Source organism: Dendrobates tinctorius, unplaced genomic scaffold (genome assembly GCF_039654945.1).
Source record: "Dendrobates tinctorius isolate UK_male_01 unplaced genomic scaffold, ASM3965494v1 ptg000107l, whole genome shotgun sequence".
Classification (NCBI taxonomy): Eukaryota; Metazoa; Chordata; class Amphibia; order Anura; family Dendrobatidae; genus Dendrobates; species Dendrobates tinctorius.
In genome coordinates this window covers 32,613,465-32,628,462 of record NW_027361775.1, presented here as the reverse complement: position 1 = coordinate 32,628,462, position 14,998 = coordinate 32,613,465, and the positions used below count along the sequence as shown (strand labels likewise).

The 14,998-nt window shown below is 43.4% G+C and overlaps 1 protein-coding gene across 2 annotated transcripts in view; it reads right to left on the bottom strand.

Annotated features, from left to right (window-relative positions):
- Nucleotides 1-1,160: 1,160 nt before the first annotated feature.
- Nucleotides 1,161-14,998, bottom strand: part of PRSS56 (serine protease 56) — a 77,042-nt gene continuing 63,204 nt past the window's right edge. For both annotated transcript variants that reach the window (XM_073589336.1, XM_073589337.1), the window contains 4 exons: nucleotides 13,216-13,333; nucleotides 12,106-12,183; nucleotides 2,736-2,842; nucleotides 1,161-1,990 (listed from right to left, as the gene is read on the bottom strand). In XM_073589336.1, coding sequence (XP_073445437.1) covers nucleotides 1,817-1,990; nucleotides 2,736-2,842; nucleotides 12,106-12,183; nucleotides 13,216-13,333 — 477 coding nt within the window. In that variant the 3' untranslated portion in view covers nucleotides 1,161-1,816. The remainder of the gene's footprint in view (nucleotides 1,991-2,735; nucleotides 2,843-12,105; nucleotides 12,184-13,215; nucleotides 13,334-14,998) is intronic.

The window sequence follows — 14,998 nt, the reverse complement described above, 5'->3', positions numbered from 1 at the left end:
CTTTATCTTTTCATGTACAAGGTGCCAGAGTGCTCACTGACTGTTGCTTAATGGACTCGTCCACGACTACCACCCCGTGCCACCTTGTTACATTCAAATGCAGTGTAAGTAGTGTAAATGCTGTGTATTTTCTGCTGCTTTATTGCACAGATATTCAAATGTATTTAATTGTCTAAGCAAAAAGAATGTAATGTCATGAAAACTGTGCCCATTGTGCATCTAATAACACAGCTGAACTGTGTGGTTTTTGGTGCTTTTTTTCTCAGAGGCTTCTATGTGGAGCCTAAAAACAACTGCAGTTACTTTTTAAAGTGCAGAAGCAAAACTTTCCTGTACTATAAAAAACACTTAAAAAAGCAACTTCACATGTGCAGCAAAAATGCAACAAATAAGTGGAAAAGGCCTAAAAAATGCAGCAAAAATACAATTAGAGAAGATTATTATTGTATAGTTTGGTGCAGACACCTGCAGAAAACAAAAAACACAGTATTAACGCTATGTGTGAGCACGGCCGTATAGACACAAAAAAGACAGAAATTGTATAGTGAAGCTTACAAAAAGATGAGAAAGTTCTGGCTGCTACAACTGTGAATAAAGGAACAGAAAATAAATCCATAGGTCCCGACTAGAGATAAGCAGGACGCACAGATGATGTCACGCCATCTCTGGGTCATCAAAAGGTACACCGGGGACACCAGAAGGTGAGAGATTCACAAAGTGCCATTCTGCCACCAGGTACCTCTGACTTTAGACTGGAGTCCCGTTAATCAGTCCTCTAGTCCCAACCATTCCGGATACAGCGAACAGTCCCGGATTTGGGTCTACGTCCGGCAGTCTTGGGTGTCTTCTGAATGTTCCTCACTGCCACCACAACTCTAACATCTCTTCCTGACAGGGGAGAAAAAAATGGCAAATGGACGTGGATTTGGGTGTGGCTAGGGGTGTGACCAAAATTTGCGCAATATGCGCTCCACGTAATTTGTCTCTCTTTGAGGTATCCTATCTGTGAACTCGTATGTGCAAAACTTACGCTTGAATGAGCCCTTACTTATGATTGAAGGAAAAAGTGAGAAACGGAACGCACATCATTGGAGTTGTCTTTCCATTATGAATAATTTCTAGTGTTACAGACAAACATGATTTATGCAGATATTGTGGGCTTTGAAAAAAGCATTATTCTTTTACTTTAGAAAAAACACAGAGATACAAAAACAAATTGACATCTTGACAATTTTAAGCAGTCTGTCTGTCATTTCGGTTTATATAAAAAGCACCTTCTTTTCGGAGCTTGTGCAGACAATTCATGGTAAGTGCTGGAAATAGCAACCAAGGAGTGTACTATCCACTTACATTTCACACATGGAAATGTAAAAATCACTTCCACACTGCTACAAGATGAAAACCTAAACTGGTCAATGAAAAGCATTTCATACATTACACAATATAAATTTGGTGTGGTCTTCTCTGTTATCATGCAGCAATGTATATAATGGATCCTGTCGGAATCTTTATAATCTTCATTTGAGCATATAGCTGAAAGTGTTGTAATAACCTGATAATGTTTCGTACATTAAATAAGAAACCCCCAAGTTCTTTTAAGTGCAATTCCTAGTCATTCTGTTAATCGTTGGCATTTGGGTACTTCATGCATTTAGTAGCCTCTTATGCTGATACCATTTAAGCATGGGACGATGGGAGGACACACAAGTCTTCCCTTTAAGATCCTTGAGAATAAGACCAAAGTTTTTTCGGCACAACATGTATTGATCATGTGCGATCACTTCCATTCCTGCAATTTTATGATATTGCCAGCTTCTTAAATTTTTAATCTGTCCATTGAAAGTGCAATGAGTCCCGGCATGCTTCGATAGAGAGAACTATTGTCCAGACCAACAAGACTGATGAATGATGACGACTTCCCAGCTACACACACGTGAACACGAGCTCTGTACAAACCTTTCCCATTCTTCGAACCCAGGTCAACCAGAATCTGTGAGAAAGGAGACATTAATTATTATTATTTATTTATATAATACCATTGATTCCCTGGTGCTGTACATTAATAATTGGCATTGCAATATATAAACCTCTCTAATTTTGCTGAAACTTCTTGATTTGGGGTGTATGCATATGGCTGCATTCACACGGACCAGCCACGGGTCTACCGATGTGAATCCAACAGCCTCATATGTATATGTGAGACTGTCAAGTACAGGTCTTGTCCTCAATTAAGGCCCCTTCAAACGGTAGATCACCTAATTCTCCAGGTTCTGGGGGTTTTACCTGAAGTTTTCACTCTGGAATGTACTTGATTATTTTACTTTTGTTCATTTTTCCTGTATTAAATATTACTTATCAATTTGAAGAATGTATTTGTTTATGTCACATATGTGCCATTGTTGTTTATATGTACACAACTTCTCTTCTTGGTAGTTACAATACTAATTTATCAGAGGATTGTAATCGTTTTTGTTATTTCCTTGTGCCTCCAAATCCCTCTCTTCCCTTCATTTTCCCTGATTCCCCATGTTTCCCCTTCCCTTCCTCTTCCCATCCTGTGAAAAATGTTGTAAGTTCAATAAAAACTATTGGAAAAAAACCATCCAGCAGGCATTGACTAGGTACTCAAAAAGAGATAAAACCTGATGTCCTCAAGTCTCCAGCTAATACTTCCTGTGAGGAATATAATCTCTAGCAACTTGTTGGATTGCTTTATGATTTACTACAGTTCTCACCTCTTGAAATTTCATTGACAAGTCTCTCTCGGGAATCTGTAGGATCCATTTGTACTTCTCTTTAATAGACTGAACTTCATTAATGGCTTCTGACAAATGTTGACAACCTGTGCATAGTACAGCATTTAGGGATGAAGTAAAGAAAACAGATAATACCAGCCCTTCTATCCTTCTATACACTGCTCAGAGGGAACTGAAGACTAAAAATAGTCCTGCCAGAAAAATCCTGTCAACTCACATTCACAACTGTCTATTCCATCATCTGTCTGTAGACCAAATATGGAGCAAGACGCTATTGCCTTTATTCATGTAGCAAGACAATAGTGTCTTTATTCATAACTATTTGGGGAAATTAAAGAGAGGAATAAAACCCATGGGTGAAAAACTATTTCATAAATCTATTTTTCTGGCTAAGACGGTACCACAATATACTTTTTAATTGTATCTCATAAACATCTCAAACATTTCTAGCTACCCTCTTCAATGTTGGACTTCTAATCTGCCAGTCCCCACTGTTCAGACCAGAACAACAGTGGATCCCCGTCTATTTTAGGCTCTCGTTATGTCCCTTCTGTGCTTTCCGTTTATTATGGAGATCATGATGCAGTACTGGATCCATTGTACGACATATAATACTGTACCCAACAGGCCCTATGACTTATAATGGAGTTGGTCAGGTTTCATTGTGGTAGCTGTTTTATCTGCACGTAGCACTATCCTTGCTGTCAAATTTGATGAATTATGAGCTTTCTATATAGTTATCACGGTTATCAAGATTTTTTTAAAATCATAATTGTAATTAATTATTAAATGCTGCCCACAAATGGGGTAACATTATCCAACAAACACATTCCTTTCCACTTTTTTATTTGTCTGATAGTTGTGGATATTGATCGACGAGAATGTAACCCAATGATGACTCTTGGTACCAATGTGATTGAAAATTGTCTTTCCGAGGTTATTGTCTTGTTGCAACAGGTGGCTGAGACTGCTGGTTCCAGTGAACAACAAGTCCTGCAAAAGGAGATCAGAGCCCTGATGCAAAGTCAGCAGGTAGAACTCTCCGGCAGAGAAACTGGCAGTGTCAGTGAGTGATTTTTTCCCAATTGCAATACCCCCCAGATGTGAAATGTTGATTTGGTGTCGGGCAGCCATAGGCCTCAGAGGAAAAGATTACTAGGCAATGGTAGAACCAGTGTACTCTGATAGCAGGCCCACTGTCCTGACAACCAGAGGGGTAGTTGATGTCCGTAAAGGGAGGGTACCTGTACGCCTCTTGAATTGTGGGGAGGAGGAGGCCACAATACCTCGGTATGCCACAGTTGCTAAGCTGTTTACTGTCAGTAACAATGCAATGCAGGCAGCAGAGCCCTTGGTCTCATCCGACCAGGTGGAGGACAATGGCTCTATAAAGCAGCTGGAGGAATGGTTCCAGCAACTGCAGGTGGGAACTGACTCCACCCCTTCATACCAAAAGAATGGGGTTTACCGAGTGACTCAGGAGTATGAGCGGGTATTCAGTAAACACCCTCTAGATTTTGGGAAGGAAAAAGGGGTTCAACACCATATCCCCACTGGAGACCATCCACTCATAAAAGAAAGGTACCGGCCTATACCCCCAACACAATACCAGTGTGCCAAAGGTACAGTATGCTGCGGGAAATGAAGGAGGCTGGGGTGATCAGAGACAGTTGTAGCCCGTGGGCAGCCCCAATAGTCTTTGTGAAAAAGAAGGATGGTACCATGAGAATGTGTGTTGATTACAGAAAAATTAACAGCATTACACATAAAGATGCCTACCCATTACCCAGAATGAAGGAATCATTAGCTGCACTTAAAACTGCTAACTATTTTTCCACCTTGGATCTCACTAGTGGGTATTGGCAGGTTCCCGTGGCAGAGGCAGACAAGGAGAAAACAGCGTTTACCACCCCAATGGGTCTCTGTGAGTTAAACTACATGCCATTCGGGCTCTGAACTGATCCAGGGACATTCCAACGGCTAATGGAATGCTGTCTTGGGCACAAGAACTTCGAGACAGTCCTGCTGTACCTTGATGATGTCATTGTTTTTTCCAAGACTTATGAAGACCATATGAAGCACCTGGCTGAGGTGTTTGAAGCCTTGTCCAACTTTGGCCTGAAGGTGAAGCCTTCCAAATGCCACCTCCTGAAGCCCAAGGTTCAGCACCTCGGTCATGTAGTGAGTGCAGAAGGAGTAGCACCGGATCCTGACAAAGTCACAGTCATCCGGGACTGGCAGAAGCCCAGCAAGCTCCATGAAGTACGTCAATTCCTCGGGCTGGTAGGCTACTACCAAAGATTCATCAAAGGCTTCACTGAGATAGCCACTCCTATGCAAAATCTTCTGTTGGGTCAGCCCAAGAAAACCAGAAAGCAGAGTCCTACATTCGAATGGAATGAGGAACTGGAGAGGTCCTTCTCTCAACTGAAGATGGCTCTCACAGGAGATGAAGTTCTGGCCTGCCCAGATTATGACCAACCCTTTTTGTTGTATACTGATGCCAGCAACGTGGGACTTGGAGCAGTACGGTCACAGGTACAGAATGGCAAGGAAAGAGTGATCTCCTACGCCAGCAGGAAGCTTCGTCCCACTGAAAGGAACCCTGACAACTACAGTTCCTTCAAGCTGGAGTTTCTCGCCATAGTCTGGGCTGTGACTGAATGATTCAAGCATTACCTAACTTCAGCCAAGTTTACCATCTTCACGGACAACAACCTGTTGACTCACTTGGAAACTGCCAAGCTAGGTGCACTGGAGCAGCGATGGATAGCTCGACTGTCTAACTATGAATTCACCATCAAGTACAGAGCAGGGCACAAGAATGCCAATGCTGATGAGCTGTCCAGAATGTCCAATCTGCCAGATGCAGAAGAAGACCCTGAGGCACTTGAAGAAATAGACTTACCTGCCTTCCACCGGCCAATTGCGGCCCAACTTGCCCAAGGAGTGAGAAACAGACGGTCTGTCATGAAAGAAGCCACCCTAATTCCATTGCCTCATCATGACTGGGCAGAAACCCAGGATAGCGACCCCGCAGTCTGCCTGGTGAAGGAGCTACTGTGACAAGCTGACTCACGCCCAGAGTCGGATGCTCCTGAAGAAACCCAGCAGTCGTGGAAGGAAAGAGGCCGGCTGTTCATCTATGAAGGAAAGTTGTGTCGGAGGAGTATCAATGCCCGCACTCATGAGTTGGTTTGGCAAGTGGTAGTCCCAAAGAGGGAAGCATCAATTGTCTTGGAAGCATACCACAATGGAGCTGGACACTTCGGATGGAAGAAGTTGGAGGTCTTGCTTCGAGAGAGATTCTACTGTGCTGGTATGAGGAAAGCCATTGAAAATTGGTGCCGGGAGTGTGGACAATGTAACCTGCGCAGAAAGGACCGAAACAGCCAGCAAGCTCCTTTGCAGCCAATAGTAACTAAACAGCCACTCGAGTTGGTCGCCCTGGACCATGTGAAGCTGGTCCCAAGCCGTTCAGGCTACATTTATGCTCTTACCATCGTTGACCACTACTCAAGATTCTTGGTAGTTGTGCCTGTCAAGGATCAAACAGCCAGGACAGCAGCCAGAGCCTTCCAACAGCACTTTTGTCGACCACACGGATATCCCGAGCGAGTGCTTACAGATCAAGGTCCAGCCTTTGAGGCGGAAGTGTTCCAGGAATTCTGTAACTTGTATGGTTGCAAGAAGATCAGGACAACACCGTACCATCCACAGACCAATGGCATGTGTAAAAAGAGAAATTAGGTGGTGATCGACCTACTGAAGACCTTGCCTTTGGAAGAGAGGAATCTGTGGCCAGAGAAGTTGCCAGATCTGGTAGGCCTCTACAATCACATTCCTGTGAATTCCACCAACTGCACTCCAGCCTACCTAATGAGAGCGAGGCCTGGTAAGCTGCCTATTGATTTGGATATGGGAGTCCTTACACCTGAGGTAACATCACCAGATGCTGACTGGGATACAGAACTGCAGCAACAGTATCGAAGAGTACAAGAGTGTGTAGAAAAGAGTCTAGCTCAGGCAAGACAAAAGCAAGAAAGGCACTACAATCACCATGCACCTGCAGTTCCCTTGTCACCAGGAGAACAAGACCTAAAAAGGAAGAGGAGGATGCATAAATTGGATGACCAATGGGAAGCTGAACCCTACACCTTCTTACCATCAAACTTCGACAACACCAAGGTGTGCCTTATCAGTAGGGATGGGGGAGAAACCTCAGCAGCAGTATCAAGGGATCATTTGAAATTGTGCCCTGACCAGTTAAAAAAAAGAATGGAAGAGCAAAACAACACCCAACCCATAGAGGAAGAAGAAAAGGTCAGCACTGTACTTGGAGAATTCCCTGCAAATTGGACTAGAGCGAATAATGCCATAGTGGTGCCAGTTTTGACCTTCTCCCAACTGGTAGTACAAGAAGAAGTGACTCAAGAGAACTCTGAAAATCAGGAAGTTCAGGTAGCAGATGCCACACCAGCAGTGGAGCCAGAGAATCCTCGCCTTGCCAGTGGTGAATCGGTCATGCCCATGGTGAGTCTAAGAGTTCGTAGACGGCTACTACCCAGTTTACCCAGTTTACCCACACCAGAGCTACATAGGTCTGTCCGTAGTAGCCAAGGTATTCCACCCCTCAGATATCGTGTATAAATCCGTTGATGTAAATGTTAAATTGTATGTATATATGTAACGTTTAAGTTTTGTGCTTACAGAGACTCTGTAAGAAATCCCCTTTTTGAATTTTCCAGTTTATTTTGATGGACAATTGGGCCACAGGACTAGTTGTGGTCAAAAAACTTCTTTTGTAATTAGTTCACCATTTGCCCAGGAATGGACCATGGACATTGACGCATGGACTAATCGTCACAGGACTATTTTTGGAGCTTTTGGTTTTTGTATTTTTCATTTTTTTCTCTAAATCTTGTACATGTATAATTGTTTATTTGTTTATGTGTTCATATTTTTTTTTATCAGCCCAGGAGTACTGAATTGCACTAGGGGGGAATGTGGTGCCCCCAGGAGCATGGTCGCCACAGTGGCATTGCCTTCCTCCAGGGAGGGTGATGTCAGGCTTGGAAGCAATGAAGGGTCTCTCTAGCAGTTAACCATAACATGCAACACAGGTCCCACTCCGGGCCAACAGAGGGAGCTCTGAACCAGAATTGGGGGAGGAGTGCTCTCTGAGGGCCAGGAAGGGAAATTAGTCAGGTTAGTGTGAGGAGGCCGAAGTGTGTAGACGTGGAGAGAGAAGCTGGGGGACTGAGCGGAGTTGAGAGCTCGTTCCCAGCTGGAGTGCATGATCTGGAGCCTGGTCTCCACGGTTGTATGGATACTAATGGTCCTGCAACAGAAACCAGAGGAATAGGAAGCTGTAAATGCTCTATTCCCACCTAAGACTCGGAGGCACAACAGCAATGGGTGAGCCAAGAGAAGAGATAGAAAGCTACAGCTGTCTGCCATACGAGGTAGATCTGAGAGGGAACAAGAAGGAGGAACTTCAGTGTAACACAGTACTGGATGTACCTCAAGTAAGCGCTAGGAAGGAGACTACACAACCTATCTGCATAGAGAGATCCCTGAGTTGCTTCCAGGCTAATCAGCTCCTGTGCCATCTGTAATCTGGACCCTGGACTGCACTTACAAAGTAAAGGTAAAGAAACTACATTCCGCTGTGTCCTTGCCTTCTTTCTGCAACTTCTCCAGCACTGCTACATCTCTGTGCCAGACACTGAACCCTCTTCCCCAACACCGATCTACACTGCCCTGGGACTACAGCCCTGCCTGTGGAGGGCTACACCATCATTGCTGCACCACACCATCTGTCCCAGAGGATCTGTCTGCAGCGTCGGCTTAGCATCTTCATTGCCGAATACCACAGGTGGCGTCACGAATCACTCGTAAACTTTATTCCACCACTCTACCCCTTTTACATGGGCGCCCAGGGCCACGGACCGGGTCACCGCTGCTGTGACATTCCCCTCTGAGAGACCGGCCCGGTGCCGAGTACCCCACAGCCCTGGGAGGGCGACCCAATTACACCTCAATGTAACAGGCTGAAATTGGCTGGTGTATGACAAGGTACAAGGTGTACAGTTGTGGCCAAAAGTATTGACACCCCTGCAATTTTTTCAGATAATACTCAGTTTCTTCCTGAAAATGATTGCAAACACAAATTATTTGGTATTATTATCTTCATTTAATTGGTCTTAAATGAAAAAACACAAAAAGAATTGTCCTAAAGCCAAATTGGATATAATTTCACACCAAACATAAAAAAGAGGGTGTACAAAAGTATTGGCACTGTTCGAAAAATCATGTGATGCTTCTCTAATTTGTGTAATTAACAGCACCTGTAACTTACCTGTGGCACCTAACAGGTGTTGGCAATAACTAAATCACACTTGCAGCCAGTTGACATGGATTAAAGTTGACTCAACCTCTGTTCTGTGTCCTTGTGTGTACCACATTGAGCATGGACAAAAGAAGACCAAAGAACTGTCTGAGGACTTGAGAAACCAAATTGTGAGGAAGCATGAGCAATCTCAAGGCTACAAGTCCATCTCCAAAGACCTGAATGTTCCTGTGTCTACCATGCGCAGTGTCGTCAAGAAGTTTAAAGCCCATGGCACTGTGGCTAACCTCCCTAAGTGTGGACGGAAAAGAAAAATTGACAAGAGATTTCAACGCAAGATTGTGCGGATGTTGGATAAGGAACCTCGACTAACATCCAAACAAGTTCAAGCTGCCCTGCAGTCCGAGGGTACAACAGTGTCAACCCATACTATCCGTCGGCGTCTGAATGAAAAGGGACTGTATGGTAGGAGACCCAGGAAGACCCCACTTCTTACCCTGAGACATAAAAAAGCCAGGCTGGAGTTTGCCAAAACTTATCTGAAAAAGCCTAAAACGTTTTGGAAGAATGTTCTCTGGTCAGATGAGACAAAAGTAGAGCTTTTTGGGCAAAGGCATCGACATAGAGTTTACAGGAGAAAAAAAGAGGCATTCAAAGAAAAAAAAACGTCCCTACAGTCACACATGTTGGAGGTTCCCTAATGTTTTGGGGTTGCTTTGCTGCCTCTGGCACTGGACTGCTTGACCGTGTGCATGGCATTATGAAGTCTGAAGACTACCAACAAATTTTGCAGCATAATGTAGGGCCCAGTGTGCGAAAGCTGGGTCCCTCAGAGGTCATGGGTCTTCCAGCAGGACAATGACCCAAAACACACGTCAAAAAGCACTAGAAAATGGTTTGAGAGAAAGCACTGGCGACTTCAAAGGTGGCCAGCAATGAGTCCAGACCTGAATCCCATAGAACACCTGCGGAGAGATCTAAAAATGGCAGTTAGGAAAAGGCACCCTACTAATATCAGGGACCTGGCGCAGTTTGCCAAAGAAGAATGGTCTAAAATTCCAGCAGAGCATTGTAAGAAACTCATTGATGGTTACCGGAAGCGGTTGGTCGCAGTTATTTTGGCTAAAGGTTGTGCAACCAAGTATTAGGCTGAGGGTGCCAATACTATTGTCTGCAGAAAGTTGTGGGAAGCAGGGTGTGTTGCAGTCCGCGCTGCCGAGATTCACAAATCACCTGGGATGCAAGATGTTGTAGCAGTGTACTCCTTTATTTCCTCCTACGCGTTTCGGCGCCCTTCCTGGCACCTTCCTCAGGGATAATCCCTGAGGAAGGTGCCAGGAAGGGCGCCGAAACGCGTAGGAGGAAATAAAGGAGTACACTGCTACAACATCTTGCATCCCAGGTGATTTGTGAATCTCGGCAGCGCGGACTGCAACACACCCTGCTTCCCACAACTTTCTGAAGGTTTTTCCACGTGCGAGTGGTTGGTGGAGGTCCTGCAGCAGCTGATTCTGTGATATGCTCTCAAGCCAGTTGTGGGTTACACAACTGGAATAGGTGAGTGGAACTGTATTATACCGCTCATACTTCTAGTGTCACTAGTGATAGGGCACTATTGCGCCTCTTGTTCCCCCCACCATTTTTGTATTAATACTTTTGTCTGGACCATTTTTGGAGTTTTGTGTGAAATGATCAATGTTTTGCTTTTTGCTTCATTCTCTTTTGTGTTTTTTCATTTAAGACAAATTAAATGAAGATAATAATTCCAAAGAATTTGTGTTTGCAATCATTTTCAGGAAGAAACTGAGTATTATCTGACAAAATTGCAGGGGTGTCAATACTTTTGGCCACAACTGTATATAGTATTGGGGAGAATTTGAATCTCCCTAGAGATTTTAGGAGGCTGAACAATTATCTCAGGCCCACTATAGATTACACCTCAATGTAACAGGCTGAAATTGGATGGTGTATGACAAGGTACAAGGTGTATATAGTATTGGGGAGAATTTGAATCTCCCTAGAGATATTAGGAGGCTGAACAATTATCTCAGGCCCACTATAGATTACACCTCAATTGAACAGGCTGAAATTGGCTGGTGTATGACAAAGTACAAGGTGTATATAGTATTGGGGAGAATTTGAATCTCCATAGAGATTTTAGGAGGCTGACAATGATGCTCTCAGTCCAAGTATGGCAGCAGGCAGCCTAATAAGCAGGACTGCTGCACACAAAAGTGTGGAAAAATGAACGCTTGGTAACTGTGCAGAAAAGAGGAAGAAAAGTATTTTTGCTTTTAAAAAAGCAGTTTGCACAGAAGCGTGCAAACAGCAATGCAGCTATCAGGGAGCCTTATAAGGCAGCCTAATAACCAACAGAGCTTATGCACTAAAATATATCCTCCTCTGTCACTGCACACAATCTGTTGTGTTGTACAGTGAAAATCGCTAACAGCAGAAGCAGTTTTTGTGTTCTTCTTCCCTGCCTAACGCTCTCCCTTATTCAGAATCAGCAGCAGAAACCTCTCCCTGCTAAGATCGGCAGAAGTAAGATGGCGGTCGGCGTGCACGCCCTTTTATAGCCCCTGTGACACCACACAAAGCCCGCCAATCACTTGCATGCCCTTCTCAAAAATGGTGGTGACCGCTGCCCATGTCATCGCATTGCCCACAGTGTGCGTCCTCCATCATTGGCTGAAAAAGGGTGCTGGAAGCATAATTTGAAACGCGACTTTGGCGTTTCGCTCAACTCTACTGAGAACACATGGCTAAATGTGTCTTGTGTATGGTGCGGCAAAAGAGATACAGCAGCAGTCGGCCAATTGAGCTTGCAGTTGACCGCTATATGCCCTATAGGGCCAGCCTAAGGGAGAGATTTTATTGTGATCGGTTCTCTCCACTGTACTACTACTTTCCACAATATTAGTGTTAGTATATGGAGCGTATATTAAAAGGCAGTATAGAAAATGCCACATAACATTCATTCAATGCAGCCGGTACCTTGGGCATTTGCTTTGGTGCCTCCATTTACACTTGTGACGTCTCTCTTCTGTAGTTGAGAATGAACAGGTATCAATTCTGTTAAACGGATATAAGTTCACATATCTTAATGTAGTAATGGAATGAGACCACAAAGGCCAGGAATCACATCACTTCTATGTCCTCTTCCATGACGTCATCTCAGGCTTCCGACTGAATCTTATTTTTTCGGCTCCATGCTTACGACAGGGCCAATGTAAAATTTTCAGCTCCCAGTTAACCTCCTTTTTCGTGATATCCATTTTTTTGCCAGCCAAAATATTGTACAGTGTGTGCACAATTACTAGGCAAGTGACTATCATAATTTGTACTCATATTTTCCAACTCCACGCTGTATAAACTTGAAGACTTGTGAATCCTCACATTGTGCATACTGCACGATGTGAGGATTATCCGGTGTCGGCGGTCATGTGACCACAAGCATGCGATATGCATACTCAGGACCACAGTGTCTGGGAGGCTGTAGTTGGTGCGGCTAAAAAGTTGATCGTCAACAGATTAACGAACTGGCAGACTTCATGGATGGAAGGCTTATTACCGTTACTGAAGAGAAGGGGGGATATATTGGTTACTGATATTTAAGTTTTAAATGTCAGAAAAGTATTTTTGTACGTTGAGTTTTTGGTTATTATTCTGAAAATAAATAACTGAGGTGGGAAATTTTACATTTTTCATTAAGTTGCGTAATAATTTTGCACACTAATAATAGTCTAAAATCACAACACCTCGATTTTAATTTTTTTAAATATTCAGGTTTCAGGTTTATTAACCTTTGGGATTAACCAACAATACTATAGTTGTCCAATAATAAAAATTAATGATCAAAAAGCCATATTGTCAAATAATTGTGCAGTTAGTAGCTTACTATGAAAAGGGATAGGAGGTCAATTTTGAGTCCATTCACTACTGTGCCCAGCTAAAGGGTAAAATGGGATTTAGGTGGAAGCCATAGGTGGAGTCATGAAGAGAGTATGATGAGAACTCTGCCTAATAAGAGATTACTTTTGCATTGTGGAAGTAATTATGCTGTAATGCAATAAACATAACTGTAAAGCGCATTTCTGCCCATACCTTGGTCTGGAAGTAAAGGTTCATCAGTGAGGATCCTGTTACTTCTGAGCTGTGACTTTAGGTTGTAAATGACCCGTCGTCCTTTTTCTTTGAGTTCTTCCACTGCATCATCATTCTCCTAGAATGTCAAGAACATATCAGCGTAGATTAGAGTTTATGTGCTATTTTATGAAAGACTAGTACTGGGAAGTGATTTGTGCTCTGTGAAGCACTCTGGGGAGGAATAAAGTGGTACAAAGTGCTGAGAACTGTACATTGAAGTTGAGAAGCTTTGACCCCAGAATTAACTTTTAAAGCTACTTTTTTCATGGTCAGTGGAAGTGAAGGAGCTGCCTCCATTCATTAAGTATATGCTTTATATCTCACTAATGATCAACGCACTGAAGCTAATGTAGGAGTGGGTTCTAATTGCAACTGAATATACTTTCTTTTCTCAACTTACATGAACAAAGTATTAACAGAGCTTATAGCAATGAGGACAGTCTAATTAGGTAAATAACATAATACTAAGGGATTGAAATCTCAACGATTATTATTAGTAGTAATTTCACCTAACTCTACGTCTCAAGAATAAAGATTGGATTGAAGACTGATATTGCCAAACTCTCATTCAAAGGAAGGAGGAACATTTGGGAGGCCGCTGACTGGTTAGTCCTCATAGGTAGTGCAGGGCTGGAGAAGGAGAGTAGGAAGAGCACATTATGGGTTTCCTTGTATATTTATTTATTTTACTCTCTTATATAGCACTATTAATTCCACAGCACTTTATAGACATTATCATTACTGTCCTAATTGGGTCTTATAATTTAGATTCCCTATCAGTATGGTGGCGTTCACACGTTCAGGTTTTTTCGCATTTCGCTGAGGTTTTTACCGCGCAATTTTGCCACGAAAATGCAAAAAACAGCATCCCATGCATTCCTATGGTATTCCGCAATGCTGCGGATTTTCCCGCGGCGGAATCGCATTGCGGAAAAATCCGCAGCATGCTCATTAATTTGCGAAATCGCGGCGATTCCGCCCATAAAGGAATGCATTGTTCTACTTACTTTCCGCATGTGGCTGTGCACACCATGTGAAAAGAAAGCACAACATTTGCGGATGGCACCCACTGTCCGCCAGGCTGTGGGTACCATATCCCTGTAAAAAATAGAATTAAAATAAAAATATCGGGTTATATTCACCTTCCGGCGTCCTGCGCAGCGTCTCCAGGCTTCAGCGATACACGCGGCAGCTCCTGTTCCCAGTAATGCATTGCGATGACCTTTGCTGACGTCGCTGTCTCGCGATACTGTAGTGATCTTGCAAGACCACGATGTTATCAAAGCTCATTGCCGCAATGCATCACTGGGAATGGGACCTGTCGGAGCATCGCAGAGGCCTGGGGACGCTGCGCGGGACATCGGAAGGTGAATATAACCCGATTTTTTATTTTTTAAATTATTTTTAACATTAGATCTTTTTACTATTGATGCTGCATAGGCGACTTCAATAGTAAAAAGTTGGTCACACTTGTCAAACACTATGTTTGATGAGTGTGACCAACCTGTCAATCAGTTCTCCAAGCGATGCTACAAATCGCTTGGAAAACGCTAGCATTTTGCAAGCTAATTACGCTTGCAAATTGCTAGTTTTTCCGCGGGAAAATCGCATTTTAAATTCCAGAATTCTCGCAGTAACTTCCGCGGGAATTCCGCTACATGTGAACTTAGCCTATGTCTTTTGAGTGTGAGAGGAAACCGGAAAACAAGAAGGAAACCCACACAAACATGGGGAGAACATA